General features: G+C 56.1%; 1 protein-coding gene across 1 annotated transcript in view; it reads left to right on the forward strand.

Annotated features, from left to right (window-relative positions):
- The first annotated feature begins 886 nt into the window (after nucleotides 1-886).
- Ndrg1 (N-myc downstream regulated 1) overlaps nucleotides 887-18,203 on the forward strand; it is a 49,670-nt gene continuing 32,353 nt past the window's right edge. Inside the window, exons 1-3 of the mRNA XM_047559287.1 lie at nucleotides 887-1,039; nucleotides 13,103-13,183; nucleotides 16,693-16,728. Of these exons, the coding sequence (XP_047415243.1) occupies nucleotides 13,121-13,183; nucleotides 16,693-16,728 (99 nt within the window). The 5' untranslated portion in view covers nucleotides 887-1,039; nucleotides 13,103-13,120. The remainder of the gene's footprint in view (nucleotides 1,040-13,102; nucleotides 13,184-16,692; nucleotides 16,729-18,203) is intronic.

Raw genomic sequence — 18,203 nt, forward strand, 5'->3', positions numbered from 1 at the left:
AAAAAAACTGGCTCCGCCGGAGATTCTCACATGCAGATGGCACTGCGAACTGCTGCTTTCTTTGGTCCCTGAGAACATGTAGGAAGGCGCCAGTCACACAAAGCACCGCCAGTGGGACAGGACTAAGGTTGGAAAGGCAGCTCCGCGCAAGTTCTGGCACCCAGGAGAGGCAGCGTGAGGGTGAGGATGCTCCCTCCTGTCTGTGCGGCAGGGAGAGGGGTCACCAGGGCCCGGGGTGGAGGGGCTTAGAACTGGGAGGGGGAAGGGATGTGGAGGTATGGGGCGTTGGGGTGCGGCAGGGAAGATGGACCAGATTAAATGGGAGCGAGGATTTCAGCGGAGCGTTGAGGGGACGCGGAAGGAGTCTGGTGTGAGTCTGAGAGAACTGGTCGAGGAAGCAAAGGAGGCGGGCATGGGAAGGTCTCTGGTGGGGCTGCAGGTGAAGAGGTTGAGACCTGAAGGAACTCGGGGGTCCACCAGAGGGATGTCAGGGCGTGGCACGATGAGACGTTTTAAAGAAGAAACTCTAAGGCAGAGATGGGAGCCAAGCGACCACGCCAAGGCACAAGGAAGTCCACATGCACACGCACGAGCGCGCACACGAGCACATACGGTACCCCGTGCACACGCGCCCGTGGTGCACTCCAAGCCCCGGGCCTCTGGGACTCTGGAGAGGACAGCAGAGCTAACCCCTGGGGCCCCTCCTGCCGCGCCCCTACTAAGGCTTGCGCAACAGGCGGCGGCTCCCGCGACCCGGCGCGCACCGCCCCAGCCCGGACCGGCTCTTGGGGAGGAGGGAGCGGGAAAGGGGTGTGTCCCCGCTGCGAGCGGGGCGCGGAGGCAGGGGAGGGGCGAGGCTCTGGGGCGGCGCCGCGGCGCCTATAAAGTCGCCCTCCGCCCGGACATAAACAAACCTCGCCCGGTTCCCCGCTGTCGCTCCGGAGCTCGCGCCGATCCTCACCTCTCTCTCCTGGGGTGTAGCTGGACTCTGCGCCACCAGCCTAGCCACCGGCTCCTTTCGTCTCTCCCTCTGCGTTAGGTAAGCCCGACACCCTCTTCCTCCCCGGCACGACAAGGACAGCAGGAAGGGGTCTCCCGGGCGTGCTGCTGGAGCGCTTGGCCCGCCTTTGTGGATCGCAGGCTTCTGGAGCTAGCGCCCAAGAACTGCAAGAACGCGGGGACCCAGAGGCACGGGCGAGGGAAGGGACTTTGGGGCGCCAGCACGGCTAGAGTTGGGGTTTCGATTAGAGAAGAGGAGGGGGAAAAAAGATCGTCGTCCACTTTTCTTCTAAATGGGGTTCTGGGGGGTCGGTGAGCACGCGTTGAGCCCCCTCGGGAACACCTGAATAGCGCTTCCTGGCGTCCTCCCAGAGGCAGGCTGGCCCCGCTGGCCCGCGCGCGTGCTGGACGTGGGCGCAGGAGGTTCTGGGTCTGTGTGCGTGTGCGTGTGGGGGGTTCGGGACGTCTGGGGAGGGAGCGGTCGCGCCGCGTGTGGAGATGGTGGAGGGGTGCGCCGCGCTGGCGACGAGGCTGGAGAAGGGGGAGTGGGTGTGTCTGGTGTCCAGACCTGGCCAGGAACGGGAGTAGGTACGAGGCGCGGGGGCCGACCCAGACCCTGGGCTGGGCGGTGTGTGAGAGAGGGCGTGTGTGTGCGCACGGGGCGGGGGCAGGGCCTGGGGTGTGTTACGGCGCGTGCCGCACGCGCGAGAGCGAGTGTCAGCCAGCGCCGCCAGGCAGGGCGAGTCCCCGAGGCGGCCCGGGGTAGGCGCTGTGGCGGGCGGGAGAGAGAGCTTAGGTGCGAGGGTCGCGCCTATATCTGGCGGCCCCTGCGCTGACTGCAGCTAGGAGTAGCGTCATTGTCGCCTCCACCCACCCGCCCCCGCTTTCCTTCCCTCTGGTGTCTCTCTGGCCGGCCTCTCCTGTGGTCCAGCGGGAAGAACAGCTGGAATTGCTCGGCTGTTCCCGGGAGATCGCCGCGGTCTCTGATTCAGCCTCGGGAGGAGGTTCGGGCAGGGGCGTGGAATGCGGCGGGCTCCGGGGAAATCACACGGTCACCGCCTCTGTCAGATTAGGCGCTGATGCTGGATTGAGTGGACCACTGCCTTACCACTGCCATCTCCCCTACTCCGGCGTCTGTCGACCCAGGCTGCCAGCTGTGCCAGTGTGTTCACAGCGCCCCCTCTCTGGGTTGAACGTGGGAGATGCCGTCAGGAGCAGCTAGTAGGGGAGGGAGGACCCGGTTATCTTGTGCCCAGAACAGCCCTTCCTCACCCTGTCCTGAGCACTTCAGTTTGTTTGGTTCCTTTAAGCGCCTGGGAAGATGGAAGATTCAGAGATGAGCCAGCTCCGCAAGGGCTTTAGACATCCTAATAAGCCAGTTGGCCTTGCTCCGCTTTCCTCTATGCCACCCAGTGAACGTGATATCTAAGTACAAGCCCCGTTCTCCGTGTGAAAACGCAGCTTCAAGGCAAACCTTCCAGCCTGGCCTCCTCCTGTCTAGACATTCTGGAGTCTTGACTGAGTTTCACAAATGTGAATTGAAAGAAGCAAGGTACAGCGGGAAACCCGCCTGCCCACCCCCAGCAGCACTGTCAAGGAAAGGCACAGAGCCTGATCGGCCAGGATGGCACCAGATGGGGTCAAGGAAGGTGCCAGTGAGGGAGAAGTTATAGTTGGTAATGGAAAACCTCCAAAGGGAGGGTGTGAGCATTGGCCCTGCCCTGTACCACCTTAGTTTTGTGGGACCTTGTCTCTCCAGGGTGGGGAGGAGGAGGACTTTGACTCATCCTGGAGCCTGGCAGCTGGCCCAGGACCTGGCACCTAGCAAGAGTTTAAGCATATACATGGCATGAGCTGAAGAGCTCTTTGCCTTCTGTCCCCTTGCCCTCTGGCCCAGTGGGTGGAGTCCAAAGGAGGAAGGTATGGGTGGAGGTGATAGGTTTGGCTTAGGGATCATGTATTAGGGTCTCCTCTCCTGGGAGAGTTCTCTCAGTGACAAGCAAATCCGTGATTGCAAACCATTGGTTGGACCGTTTGTAATGGATAGAAAAACCTCTTTGCACTTTGCCGATGGGAAGTGAGACCCAAAAACAGGGAGACTTGTGCCAAAACCAAGTGAGGAGCAGAGCTCACCCTCCAGGCCCGTTCCAGGAGTCTCCCGGTTGGGGCTGAACTTGATCTTTTCCTGTCTACTGTAGAGAAGTGATAAGAAATCAACATTTCGCTAAGTTTGTGGAGAGGGTACTTGGAGGCAGGAGAGGCAGAATCGGCTGATATTTTTAAAATTCTACATTGGTGTTTAGAGACTAGCAAAATCAGTTTAGTGAGCAAGGTACAAGGACCACAGACCCCTGTTGGTTGACTTTACTGGGTCGGGCTGCCCTTTCCAGGATGAATGGCAGATCTGGTGGCTGAAACCTACTGGCCTGAGTTTACCTCTCAGGGGCCAGAAAGATGGCATTATGTTTTTCTGATGTTCTAAGGCTGCATTTCTTCCTTGGAAGCCAACTCCAGAGCATCCACCAGGGCACGACTCAAAGACCCTGTGGCTCAGCAAGAAAGCCAGCATGATGACTTGGCATCTAAGGTCCTAGCAGGGAGCAGGGCCAGATGCAGCAGGAAGGAAGGCTAGGCAGGGACAGGGTGTCTCTCTGTAGAGCAGCTGCTGTGGCCCCTTAACACCCGTAATCCTTATGAGACTGGGCTGTGTAAACCCCAGCAAATGGATGAGAATACTGAGACCGGGAAAGTCCGAGGCCTTGACTGTAGCCATATGGCTGAGGGTGGGAGACCCAGACTTTGAGCCTGGAGAGTTGGTCTTCAGAGTCTCTGCTTTTGTACGACAGCATGTTGGGGAGCCTGGAGAAAGCAGGCCAGAATCAAAGTACAGAAAGGTGATCAGCCCTGTGCCTTTGCTTCATGGTCTATAAAATGAGAATAACAGGATATGAGAATATTGATTGAGCTGACCCAGTAAACCGAGACAGTGCCCAGCAGGTGGGGAGCACTGAGTAGCTTCAGCTTTCTGGAGCCATCTCCAGAAACATCTCCGGTGTCTGGGGCCTTCTGTCCTAACCCTAACCAGGACTGGAAGCCCCCACAAATGCTGGACCCAGAGTTGGATTTTTGAGGTTTTTCCCAAACACTGAACTTATGGGCAGTTATGCCGAAGGCAGACCCTGCTCCAGAGTGCTGGGGGAGAGGAGGAGGGAGGTAGTGGCCACATATCCTGTGGCCTCCGGGTCTGGCAGTTAGTGAATGTTCCATGCAGAACGCACCTCGTGGCTGGGTGCATCTCCTCATCTAATTGAGATAGTACTTGTACTTCTTACTTCTCAGGTCAGAAAACTGAGGCTTGGGCAGGGGTCTTCCCGATAAAATTAGTGGGTTCAGCCATTTTAAACTCCAGTGTTGCTCTTTAAGGCCACCCAGAGCCCCTGAGTCCATCCTTAGGGCAGGCACTTGGTTTCCTGGACTCACATCAGGCTGTCTCCCTGCTTGCATCTGCTCCCAAGCCTGCCTGCCTCCAGGGAGCTGAGTGGGCTGGGGGCAGTCTCAGCTAAGTCTCAGCTAAGGAGCCTGGCCTCCTCCTGGGGTGTGCCCAGGCAGTGGGGGACACTGAGACCCGATGGGAGGGCTTCAGAGGTGAAGGGCTGCTGTTGGTGTTGGTGTGAAGCTGCATTCTCCAGGGTGGGCCACAATGAGGAGAATGACCTGGAGCCAGTCTTGCCACAAGAGAACAGGAACTGATTACAAAATCAAATCCACAGACAGTCTCTTTTTATCCAGAGTCTCTGACTTTTTCACCTGAAGTTTGTTGATGGCCTGCCCATCCCCCACCTTTTCACCCTAGCTAGGTGTTGCTCCACCTGGGGAGGTTAAGAGTTAGGCTCCTTAGCAGTCTGGGGACATGAATGCCCTGCTCAGGAGTCCATCTTTTATCTTATGGATCCTGTCCCACCTCAGTCTGGGGAGTCCTTTAAACAGAAGTACATTTTAATCCCGCATGGAGCTTTGCCTCCAGAGGTGGGGTGCAGGGTCTGTCCCTCCCAGCTCCCTCCCCGCCCCCACCTGCCTTGACTTTGAAAAGGTTCTGAGCACTCTGCTGCAAATGTGTTGTGAGTGGGATGCTTAGAGACAGGTGACTCTAAGCATCTTTGACTGGGGAACCCCTGCCCCCGGGTCTTCTCTCCTGTCTGCAGAAGGTCCCGACTGGGTGACTGTGTTGGGTCACTTCATGGTCCCGTGTATCCTGGCCTCATCACGGTGGGTTAGGTTGTCTCTCTGCTCTTCCATTCCTCCTAGACCAGAGACCCTGGCCTGTCGTGGGTATTCCATTAATGGTACTCACAAGAAAACTCAGGCTGTTGTGTGTCAGGATAGGGGTGGGCCATTCCAGAGGGTGGTAGCAGCAAGACCATTTTGGGCAAGGATCTTGTTGGCATGGCCAGCATCTGATCCTGGAGACAAAGGGCCCTGTATGAAGGATCCATTTCCGTGTCCTGGGCTAACACTGGCTCTGATTGTGTGATTTCAACAAATTATCTCAGACCATCCAGTGCAGCTCCTGCCCGTTCCACAGATTCACAGAACAATCCTTTAACGAGACCAATGTCCTCCTTCGGACTTCCAGTTACTCAGCTTGGCCCCTTGGACGGTTGTCTTCTTTCTGCCAAACCAGTGACTCTGCCAAGATTGCACTGCCAAGACTCCACTGAGCACCTCCAGGAAAGTCCTGGTGTACTGCAGAGAAGGGGGTGGGCCTGTGGATTCCAGACCCTCCCTCTTCCTGCTATTGTGTTTCGGCTGCTCTCCCTGACCTCTGGTTCTGGGCTGCCGCAGTTGAACACACAAAAATCTGGTTTGGGCTCTAGCTGAAACCCAGGGAACGCAGGCCATGCCGGTGGTCCCAGCGTGGGGCTGGGTTTGTCCTTCTAGTGACTCCTGGCCCATTCCTTCAATACTGAACAATTCAGTGATACCTACCAAGGTTCAGGCTCCTTGCAGAGAGGCCCTAGGAAACCCTAGGGTGGAGGTTTCCTGCCTGTGACACTGTACTTGGTTTCTGATTTCTCTTGATCGCTCGCTCTCTCTCTCTGAGACTTTGAAAACCCAATCTCAACTATTCCTTTGTCTAATTGGGGAACTTTCTTGAAGGTCCGATGAGTCCGCCCATTCTGTTTGTTAGGCTGATTACACAAGAAAAACAGAGTTAAGGCTGCCAACCTCCTCACCCTCCTGTGACTTTGTGCTTCCAAAGATCCAGAAAACAGCAAGAGAGCCGGTGACCTGCCTCGCATCTTGGCTTCAGCATCTCTTTGGCAAAGAATCGACCCAAACATGTTTCCTCAGTGAGGCAGGGGATCCTGGCACGTCCAGGGCGGTTCTCCTTGAAGTCAGTGCAGAAATGGGACTGTTCTCTGGAACTTTCTGGGGGTTTCTGTACATGGGGAAGTCTCCGTGTCAGGCAGGAGCAGCACACATTGATCCTCCCCTCGTGCCCTTTAAAGATCTATTCTATAAAGAGCCCAGTGTTCCGGAAAGAACTCCAGTTGGTTTTTCATGTGGCTTTGAAACCAGGCATGTTACCGAGGGGATGAAATCCAGGCCTGTGGCTGATGATGACAATCAGTGCAAAAGCTGCCAGCGTCCCCTCCCCGGCTGTCTAACGCAACTTCGCTGCAGGGCTCTGGGAGGCTGTGGTCCTGGGAGGCTGTGGTCCACCTCCTCCACCCTCGGACCACTCCCACGGCAAACCAGAGTTTGGCGCCCCTCCGGGGAGGAGTCCACACGGTGGGCCTGGGGAAGTCTGGTGGCTTTCGTGTTCCAGCCTCCTCTGCCCGTCTGTACGCTGGGCATGGCACTCCCCGTCCTCCCAGGGACTCGGAAGACCCAGCGAAGCCGTGCAGTGAACATCAGAGCTCTGGGTTTGCCGATCGGCAGGGCACTTGGGGGAGCTGAAAACGGACATTCTGGGCGTTGGGCGGGGCGATGAAGTCTGGGGTGGGGTTTTGTCCACAGCCGAGGGTACCCCTGGTGGCTCAGGCGTGACTGTGCAGGGTGGAGGGAGAAGCGCGGCTGTCCCGCCCACCGGTGTGCACCGCCTGCCCCACCGTCCTGCGTAGTCAGCCTTAGGACGCTGCGCTGGGCCCCGGATGGAGGCGAAGTCTGCTGCGTGCAGGACCCCATTGTGTCATTGTCAGCTTTGCCCTTCAGGGTTGCTCTCACCTGTGCCAGCTTGAGGCTTGCCCGCTTGGCACATGTCATAACTCAGTGCCTCGGCTGGTTAGCTGGTGAGCGTGCGCTACCTTTCTCTGGGGCGGCTGTGGTGCTTGCAGCCAGCAGAGACTGGAGAGCTGAGTGAGCACTACAGGGGGGCTCTGCTGGGTGTTTGCAGCCTGTGTGCCTGCCTGTGGCTGCCCTTCACGGGGCTCCATGTCCTGCAAATCCCAGACGGGTCATGGAGGTGTCTCTGCTGAATCTCCCTTGGCCCCACCTATGCAGATTCCAGGGGCCCAAAAGAAGTGGCTCAAGAGGATAGACAGGAAACAAGGACACTTGAGCTGGAGCAGCGACAGAGCCAGAAGGAAACTTAACAGGCAGGGTCTGATGTGGGGAGGAGAGGGACTAGGTTCAAACTGCAGGGGTAACCTGGCCAAGCTGAGCTGAGCCCTGGTGAGAGTCCCCTGTGCATGGCCCTTTGGCCTTGGGGGAGCACTTTCCTGCCTGGTTCTCACAGGCCCCTGGCTCATCATGGACCAGGCAATTTCCATGGAACATGCACTGTGCCTACTTGACAGATGGGCCAACTGAGGCCCAGAGAGGGCTTTGTTCAGAGTTATGAGGCAGTAAGTTGGCAAGACTACCATGCCAAGGACTGCAAAACCAGTGCTCTTGCCACTTAAGACTTTTTCTTTTTGTTATTTAAAAAAAAACCCTTTTTGCATTTTATTTTATTTTTTTTGCAGTATTAGGGTTGAACCCAGGGACACGCTACCACTGAGCTACATCCCAGCCCTTTTTGTTTCCTATTTTGAGGTAGAGTCTTGCTAACTTGCCAAGGCCAGCCTTGAACTTGCGATCCTTCTGAGTCAACCCCCTGAGTCACGGGGCTTTCCAGTGTGCACCCTATGCCTGGTGTTGACTGAGCCTTTTTGAGAATGGCAGTCTGTGTGTCTCTTTGGTCCCTCAGGAACTGGCTAACTATTCCCAGTGGCCTCATATTGCCCAAGACTCCTCTGCCGCTGCTCTCCCAGCCTCGGGGTCACATTCTTGTCTTCTTTAGGCAGATCCTGGTCTTGGCTTGGTTTGGAACCCATGAGTTCCTGCTACTCTCTGACTGTCTCTGGGTTCTGGTGAACTGGAGAAGTGTTTACCCCACCTTCTGGAACTTGGTCGCTCGTTGTGGACTTGGCAGTAGCTCATCGAAGGCTGGAGTCTCGTGTGCTCTTTGCTCAACGTCTTCTCTGTGCTGCCCTTTGGCTGGGCCACTGTGGGACTAACTGTGTGAAACACAGATGCCCTGGGCTCTCTGAGGCAACCAGGGGAGGGAAGCCCACTATGAACTGAGCAGCGGTTTGCAGCTTCAGTGCGTCTCTGTCTAAGCCCCGCTGCTGCTCTCTGGGAGCAGGAGTTTTGGTGCCCATTCTGCAGATGAGCAAACCGAGGTAGGGAGTCCCAGATCCTTGGTCAGGATCACAGGCGGATAGGTGCGATGCTCAAGTGTGACCCTCCGGTCTTCCCCTGAGCCCCGGGCAGCCTGCTCTGATGTTGGTTTTCTGAATTCTTCTGAGCGGACAGTTGGGAAAGGAGGTGGTGCCAGCCACCTGTGGGATACTGTCGTGGCCTGAGCCCTGTTTTTGAAGTGGGTTTCAGCAGGAGGAGGCTGTCCTGACCTCATTTCCTGCCTTGCGGGGCTCACATCTGCTCCCTGGAGGGCCTTGGGGATGTGGGTGGCAGCAAGTGGAGCTTGTGCAGGTGGAGCAGTGGGCAGGGAGGCAGAGCCATCCGTGGTGCTGTGCGGGGTCTCTTCTGGTCTTCTTCTGGGAGCTTTCTGGTCCCAACGTCGGCAGCTGGGACTCTACAGGGGGCTGTGGAGGCGCAGGGGCTGGGGTCCAGCACTGACCTCCTGTCTGCTGTTACTTGCTGAGCCAAGTGGCCTCTGTCAGCTGTAGGCTGTGACCTCTGGGAGTGGTCCTGGTGGGGGAGTGGGCCTGGGAGCACCAGTCCAGTGCCCCGAACCAGTGCCCCCCCTGCCAGTGGAAAGAGACCAAGCACCACAAAGGAGAGTTTTCTGCTGGAACTGAGTTCTTTAGCGGCCTCCTCCTGCTCTTGGTTGGTGACTGATCCCAGAGGACAAGCAGAGTGTGGGGAAGAATCAAGAGTGTGCATTGGGTGGCCCCACCCTGGCCACTTCTGCAGATGACCCTGTGTGACTGGGACAGTCATCAGACCCATGGGTCAGCCTCCTCCTCTGTGAAGGGGCAGCAGCGATGTGGTGGGTGCGTGAGAGAATGTGTACGAGAGGGGGAGGGCGGGGGAGGGCGGAGAGAGAGGGAACTGCGTTAAGTAAGAACTGTGTCTAACAGACCTTCCTGGGTCCCGTTTCACGCCAGGAACCGCCGCCGTCAGCCATTCCCAGTCAGGCTGATGGCGTTGCCTGGGGATGTTTGACCACGTCTGCAGGCGCCCTCAGTGGTCAGGACTTGGGGGTGTGTTTGGCAGGGGCCAGGGATGTGGTTGGACATCACAGGATGCTAGGGCAGCGCCCACAAGGAAGAACTCTAGGGCCCCAGGTGTCGGAAGTGCTGAGTCCTGGGGCTGAGTCAGTGGGGAGGACGGCATCTGCCCCCCCAGGAGAGCACAGCCACCGAGGGACACACAGACATTGCGCGGTCCTGCTGAGTGAGCCCGAGGGCAGCTCCCAGGGGCGTAGGAACTGGGTCTGTGGGGACAGAGCTCTGTGGGGACGGGAACTGGTCTGTTTGTTCAAGGCAGAATCCTCAGACCTGTCACTCAGTAGGTCCTCATCGATGTAAAGCTGCTTTTGTTCTCAGCCCCATGTTAGGTGCCACGGAACCCAGTGCAGGAGGGAACCTCTGATAAGCTACAGCTTTGAGGCCCCGCCTCCTGGGCCCAGGAAGGCGACACCAGGCCCTTTCCCGTCTGTATCCGAAGCAGCTCTTTTTTATTAAATGTTTCGATCTTCCCTATAACATTACCTTTGGACAAAAACATTTGGAAAAACGTTTAGAAAGTCCTTTGGTTGGGGCATCCGAGATGGGGAGGGGCTGGCTGTTGCCTGGCCCTCGTCCAGGGAATGAGGGTGGGACAGCTGCTCTCTTCTGACTGGCTGCAGGCTGACCATGTGCTGGACCCCAGCAGCTGGAGTTTAAGTGGCAGAGGTGATCTGCTGGAGCCCAGGTGAACACAGCCCTGTTCCTGTGGGACAGTGACCTAAAGGGGCAAACCTGGCAGGTGTTCTGCTCCCTGCCAGGGAGGTTATGTTTATGGCGCACAGGCCCACAGTGTCCACCCCGAGTGCAGTGCTTCTCTGCTTTATCCAGCTCCCCTGTAGATGTCAGAGTCCTTGGTTTGGCCGGGGTGTCGTTCAGAGACTGTTGACATTTGGGGTCAAATAATTCTCCATCATGAGGCTATTGTGTGCATGGTAGGCTGGGCGGCTGTTTCCCTGACCTCTACCCACTAGGTTCTGGTGGCACCCCCAGGCATGACAATCAAAAGGTGCCCAGACATTGCCACAGGTGCCCTGGGGCCAGCGTCAGCCCTGGCTGAGAAACACTGAGGCCGTCCATGGTAGCTTAGCCTCTGGGCTTCCCTCTGACCTTGAGTGGGCTGGGGCTGTGCCGGATGAGGCCTCTCCAGCTTCAGAGAGCAGGCGTGCAAAGACTTGGTGTTGAAAAGTCAGCCAGCCCACTGCCCCCTGTGCTGTGAGAAGCCAGGTCGATAGAGGTAAAAGTGTTTGGCCAAGTGTGTATTTGGGAACCAGAGGCTGAAATTGCTCTCCTTTCCTTTCTGAAAGGAGGAAGAGGAAGCCACAGGAGGCTGATCTCATATTCAAATGTGATGGAAATTTCTGGAAGCCACAGAAATCTGACTAAACTGGGCTGAAACCCTTCTATATTTGTGTTTTCAAGGCATTTTGCTCTTGTGGGTTAGTGGCAATTTAAAAGGGAATTTAAGCGGGACGTGGTGGCACATGCCTATAATCCCAGTGACTCAGGAGACCGAGGCAGGAGGATTGCAAGCTTGAGGTCAGCCTTGGTAACTTAGCAAGACCTTGTCTCCCAATTGAAGCAACAAAAGGCTGGAGATGTGGTTCAGTGGTAGAGTGCCCCTGGGGTTGATCCCCAGTGCATAAAAAATAGAAGAAAAATGGGATTTAAATAAATGCATCACTGTTAGGCTACATTGCTCTGTTCAGAGAGTAAGTCGTGGTGGGCTGTGCACCTGGGATGTGCCAGGAGCTACAGATGGAGAAGGGAACAGGGCAGGTGAGCTCCCTCCCAGCAGGGCTCACAGGGGTGGCGGGAGGTGGCCCCCAGGACCCACCCAGTGGCAGAGTGGAGAACTTGGCTCTCCCTTGGTTCCTCTGCTGAACAGGGTAGTTCAGAAGCCCGTGTGAACCCTGAAGTCCTTTCCTCTCAGCATGGGAGTGATGTTGCCAGGGTCCTGAACTTCTGGAAACCTCTCTAGGCAGTGTAGGCGAGGCGTCCCACGGGCCAGGGTCTCGGGACCCTGAACGTGCTGAGTGAGCAAGGCTCACAGACCCTGGCTTTTCATGCCTCCTGCCTCCAAGCTGGCAGCTGCCCAGGAATGCTCACAAATATAAAACCGACTTTGTTTTCGGAATGTTCTGGAGCATAGACTCCAAAGGCCACATAAAGGCATTCCTGTGGGGTGGTTATCTACAGGGGAACAATCACGCTGTGGCTGCAGACCAGAGCATCCAGTGGCCAGCAGGAGCTACCCACGGGCTGCCACGTGCTGGCATAGGCCAGGAGCCGAGTGGCCCGCTCTTGCTGCTGGCCTCTGAGGAGCTTCCCACTGTTCCTGTGGGCCCAGGGAGCTGGCTCTGCAGAGGAGGCCTGGGCTGGAATTTCAGAGACTTGAACTCTCTGCTCACAGGGCCTGGGCAGCGGGCATTGTGAAGGCTTCCGTCAGGCTGTTCCCACAGAGATGCAGGGTCTGCGAGCTGGGCCGGCTCAGGACCCCCTCCTGCCCCTCGATTCTCCCTCGCTAGTGCCTGTAACACTCATGCTTTCCCCGGGTCCCTTGGGCCTGCACCCAGGTATTGGCCGTTACTTAATTTTTCCAGCCTGACTGTTGCCCACAGGAATGAGCGTCTGTCCGCCAGCTCCAGGTGAAGCTTTAGGCTGTACGCTCGGTGGACATCACAGCCTGCTCGAGCCTCACTCTCTCAGGGGCCGCCAGTCAGCCTTGCAAGCCGGCCTGGAACTCTGCTCCGGGCGTCCTCTGCAGCCCTCCTTTCCTGGGCCTTCCGTTCCTGCCCGAGTTACAGCCAAGGAGTTAGAGCCCCCACGCCACCTCCCTGCTTCGGCTCCCAAAGTGCTTCTGGCCTCAAAGGACCTCACTCTTCCACAGTCCTACTGTGTGCTCGGGGCTGGGTTTTCCCTGCTCCTTGCTCCCTCCTTCCTCCCCAGGCAGGGGGCCCAGGGGTGCGTGTGTGAGCGCCACGCGAGTCCTGAGGCTGCTTTCCCCCGCACATGCCGGCTCCCCGTGACGTTTCTTTCCTTTCCTTGTCAGTCCGGGGCTGCCTGGCTTTGGAATAATGTGGGGCTCCTTCTAAAATGGCACCAGAAGTGGGTGGGCCTGGACTTGATATGGGGGTATGTTTTTAGTCCTGGTCCACGCACTGTATTGGAGCCCAGGTTCCTCTCCCCGGAAATGGGATGGGGCGCTGGGTGCCAGGGACCTCCTGGAACTGCCATACTCGTGCAGGGGAAGAGCTGCTGGGCAGGGTGAAGCGGCCTTTCCACCCATCCCCTCCCCCGGCTTGGACATACTTCCTGGGGAAAACGTCTCAGCAGGAAGCGCTGACCTGGCCTTTTTCCCCTGGCAGGCAGGTGACAGCTTGGACATGTCTCGGGAACTACAGGACGTGGATCTGGCAGAGGTGAAGCCTTTGGTGGAGAAAGGAGAGGTGAGTGGAGGTGCCCCTGGCTGTCCTCATCACACGTGTACATGTGCACACGTAGGCTCACACACGCAAGTGGGTACACTCCTTGGCATACACATGGATACGTGGCATGCAGCTCATGGGCACGGTGTGCACATGCACACATGCAAGTGTAGGTTACATGCCCTCATGTGACTACATGTGTACCCCACGTATGTGCATGTACTCAGCATGCACAAATCGTGTGTGTGTGTGTGTGTGTGTGTGAGAGAGAGAGAGAGAGAGCGCTTCCTTCATTGCTTCCTTCAATGCACAGGGTTAAGAAGCCTGGTTCAAGTCCCAGCTTGCCCACTAAGTGCTGCGGCACTGTGGGCAGGGCCCCACCTGCCCTCTGCCCACACCTCTGTGCCTTCTCCTACAGCCCATGTCTGACATGGTTGTTCTAGATCTTACAGTGTGAAGCCCTGTGGCCCCTGGGCTCTGCCTAGGCACTTACTCTGGGGTCACACCGCCCGGGTTTCAATCCTGCCATGGCGTCTTGCAATTCTGGCTGCACAGAGATGCTTCACGCTCTCCACACTGCAGGTCCTCAGTGAGTTGGAGGCGCTGGCTGTCACGGCGTGGGGCTGGGTGAGGAGGGAGCTCACTGGTTCTGGAGTGGGCGGAACTTTGCTGTGGAGATGGGCTGTGCTTTTCCACCCTGAGGCTGGCTGTCACTTGCATTTTGACTTTGACCAGAGGCCTCCTACTGAGAACAGTCTCTCCTGCCCTGAGGCCTGGCTGGCCTGGTCTGGCCTGTGCTGGTTGTTCTGAGATGGAGGAGCCTTTCCTTTGGCACAGTTGACAGTGAAGTTTGAAAGCCTGTTCCCATCTTGATTCTCAGAGACTCATAACTGCCAGTGATGAGGCCTCTTTTTTAAAATGAGAAAACCCAGGCTTAAAAGGTGCAGTTACTCTAAAGCCAACTAAATGCTTTTAAAAAGAATCATTAACATGCGCTGGCCATGCGCTGCGTGCCTGCCTCTGGGCGAATCCTATTTTGACCGGGGCTGATCTGAGGTTATCCTCTGTAGCAGAGGAAGCAGAGTCTCAGAGGTTAACTTGTCCTCAGTCACAACATGTACAGTTGCAAAATGTGGGTCATGGAGTCAGACCCAGGCCTCTGCCTTTGGTGACAGGACGTGGAGTTTCTGGACACGTGCTTTAACCTCCTAACCTCACAAACCTTTCATTACAAACTCGTGAAACAACCATCTTCATTTCCATTTGCAGAAAGAGAAACTGGCCTCGGCTGGGGAGGGCACTGCCAGAGTTCATTCAGATAGTTGATACAAGTAGAAACAGGAGCCAGACCTGAGGAGGCCATGGAACACTTACTGACTGTTCTGCTCCGGGGCTCTGCAGACATGTGAAGGGCCAGATGTGTCCACCATTGGCTCTGTGGGCCCCATGGCTCTGTTGTCACTTCAGTCAGCACTTCCTATGCAGGGGTTCCATTTGAAGATCTAACCAGGTACACATCAAAAATATTTTTAAGAAATTGCATCTGTACCGAACATGCACAGACTTTTTATTCCCTAAACAATTGGAGTCTAACAACCATTTACATTGCATTTACATTATAATGCACTTTACAAGTCATTTAGAAATGATTTAAGTATTCAAGAGGATGCTTGTAGGTTATATGCAAACATATGGTTTTATATCAGGGACTTGAGCATTGGCAGACGTTGGTCTCCACAGGGTTCCTGGGACCATCCCCCTTGGATCTCTTGCTGTTGTAGCAGGACAGCAGCCATGTATGCAAATGGGCTTGCTATGTGCCAATAAAACTTTATTTACAAAAACAGATGGCGGTCTGCACAGTAGGCATGCTCTAATCCATTTATAAATCTGCACTCTTGGTCCGGTACAGTCTTTAGCAATCTGTCAGGCACATCCCACGTGAACCGGAAGTGCGTTCTGTGTCACCACGTGGGAATGGTGTGCCGCACCCTGCCACATTCACTCACGCACACGTCTCAGGGATCCTTCCAGGGTCAGTCCACAGAGCAGTTGTGCTTCCCTTTCCGCCACACAGCCTTCCTCTGCGTCTTTCTGACCAGTCCCTGCTGTATGGACATACGGGTCTTTTGCGCGTTTTGCCATTACAGACAGTGATGCAGAATTCGGCACCCCACTGTACCTCGCACGCACGTCGCGGCACACGTGAGCGCGTGCCGCCGGAGGAAGCGCTCTCGGGGGTGGCTGTGCTGGCTGGTCCCAGGGTATGCACGCTTAGAACATTCCTTCAGGCAGCCTGCCGGCACCCTAGAACGTCCTGTTTTGAAGCAGGCATCAAAGAGCCGCAGGTGGACTCTAGGTCCTGTGCTCATCCGTCTCCAGTGGGCACTTGCCATGTCTTTCAAGGTTTAAATGGAAAGAAATTCCTTCCAGTTCCCTACATTGACTCTGCAAAATATTTTAAATTTGATTTGCTGGTGGGAAGTTCTTCCTGCTGTCTCTCCTCAGTCTGGACTAGCATTGTGCTCTTGTTGACATTTTGAAAGCCTGAATGGCACAACACACACATACACATTCCCTCACTCTTTCTCTGACACGTACACACACACACACACACACACACACACACACACACGGGGCATGAGTAGAAGCCTGTGCTTCCACCTGAGTTGAGTTCTCTTGGATGTTCTTATCCATAGCCCAGGAGACAGGAAGCTGTTGGAACCCAGGAGCAGGCCATCTGTTTGAGCCCCAGTTGTCCAAAGGGGGCCCATTCTGCCTCCCTGGCCTCCTGCGCCTTTGGCTCTGCTGAGCCCTCCTTTCCTGGAGGCTGCTGGTGAACTGGGTGGGGCTTGGGTTTTCAGAGTGTTTGGATTTCCTCCCTGGGTCCAAAGGAAGTGTCCAGACCACGTTTCTAGGAAACACTGGTCCAGTGAGACCCCTGTTCCTCCTCCACGCCACACTTCCACAGCTCTGCTGGGCACAAGGAGCCTTTCCCTGTCTTCTTGGACTTTTCTTGCTCTGAAAGCTCTGGTGAAAGATGGAATTTAGACTAAAATTCACGATTTTGAGATCAAGGGAAATGTTTAGAGGTTTCCTTTCTCCTCTTCCATTCATGAAGGACTGGACTTTAATCCAGAGGCCAGACAATGGCAGTCATGGAAAAAATCTAAGGGGGATAACAATGAGGGCAGGTTTGAGTTTAAAAGTGTAGCACATGGGTGGAGAAAAGGGGACCGGTTAATGCCATTTACAGTCCTGTATCACTCAAGTCTGCGGTCAGCTTAGACCTTCAGATCTTTTTTCACCAAGGCCATTGTCAAAAAGGAATCCAGCCTTTCTGCATTTCTGATGGTGTGCTATTCTTTGAGATGAAAAGGAAAAAAAAATGTCTCCTTTTATAAGGGATGAGGGGGCCTTACAGAGGAGGGAGGGTGGAGAACAGATTCAGGGTACGTGTGTTCCAACATTATTTGTCTGACGAAGGAAACTAGGAAACTGACCACCTCTCATGTGTCTTGTCTCCACAGACCATCACCGGCCTCCTGCAAGAATTTGATGTTCAGGCAAGTACAGGGTGTGGCCTCCTTCCCTGTCCCCTGCCCCATCTCCTCCCCTCTCTTTCTGTCGGTTTGAAGTAGACCATGGTTCACACTGACAGCCAGGGAAGAGGAGGAAGTGCACCAGCCAGGTCCCCACGCTCAGCTGCTCCTCCAGGACAGATGCTGCCTTGAGTTCTGGCCAGAGAAGCGGGAGCCAGTCCCTTCCCACAGGACCAGGACAGGCACAGGGTCCACGGGGTGAATGCAGGGGCATGGCGAGATGTCAGGGCCAGGGGACCCTCTGATGGGAGGCGTGATGTTCTTGACTCTGTTTGTTGTCTCGGGAGAAGAGGTGTCTCTGGAGAAGCGTCCAAGGAGTTCCCAGAGAGGACTGGTGGGGTGCTTGGCATACCTGGCAGAAAAGAGTCGCAGCCCGTGCCAGACAGAGGCACAGATGGAGGCTTATCTAGCCGAGCGGACGCACGTTCAAGGGAGAAGGCCTCCGTCTTCAGTGGGAGGGGTGGTTTGGGGTTCCCGGCTCTTCTGGGTGCGGGTGGAGTGGGGAGGTAAGGAGTGCTCTCAGGATCTGGTGTCTGGAGCCTCGGGGCCTCAGGTGATGTGGGCTTCGTTATCTGATCAGAAGAAAGCATGGAAAGTCCCCAAAACCACAAGGTACCGCGTTTCTCTTCACTTAATTGATTGATTGGGGGTTAATTAACAGTGAACAGTTAAGTTTACAGCTTTTCCAGCAATTTAGGTGTAACAGGCCTGGGAGGGAGACAGGCTTAGGAGGCGCACTTCTGACTGGATCTGTTTGGCGCGTCCTCCTTTTCTGCCTCCTTCCTACCCATTTCTTACTCCTCCCTCCTGCCTCACCTGGCCTTCCCTGGAGGTCTGGCTGAGGACTAGAGCGAGGCTTCTTGCTCAGGGTTGGAGGAGGGCCAGAGGTGTGTGGACCTTTGCCCAGGAGAGCCAGCCAGCTCTCAGCCCAGGGCAGTCAGAACCTCAGCACCTGAAGTCCTGGACTTGTTATCTCTCCCTGGTGGGCCCCATGCTGAGCTGAGCCCTGGAGCTCAAGGGTGCGGCAGAGGAGGAGGGGAGAGGAGCGCCCGTGAGCCCACAGGCAGGCTGCAAGGTGCCCATCTCCCTCCACCCTCTCACACGGGCTCAGCCCATTCCCGCTCTGCCTTCCTCCCTTGCTCCTCCCACCCCAGACGACTCCAGAGCTTCCTCCCTGGCCTCTGTTTCAGTGATGACTCGCCATCCCCGTCTATCCACAGGCAGGAACCTGCACTGTCTTGGAAGGAAAGGGAATTCGGGGTGGGCGTTTGGGAGCAGTGGTTAGCGCAGGTCACGCGGGCCTTGAAGAGCCGTTCACCATGCAAGGCCTTTGGTATCTGAGGTCAGCCTGGTGCTGACCCCTAACCTCGGGCAGTCGGGGATGGCGTAGATCTGAGGCCTTGCCTTCTGTGTGGCCATTTGTTCTCTTCCAAGGACAA

Source organism: Sciurus carolinensis, chromosome 1, assembly GCF_902686445.1.
Source record: "Sciurus carolinensis chromosome 1, mSciCar1.2, whole genome shotgun sequence".
NCBI classification, from domain to species: domain Eukaryota; kingdom Metazoa; phylum Chordata; class Mammalia; order Rodentia; family Sciuridae; genus Sciurus; species Sciurus carolinensis.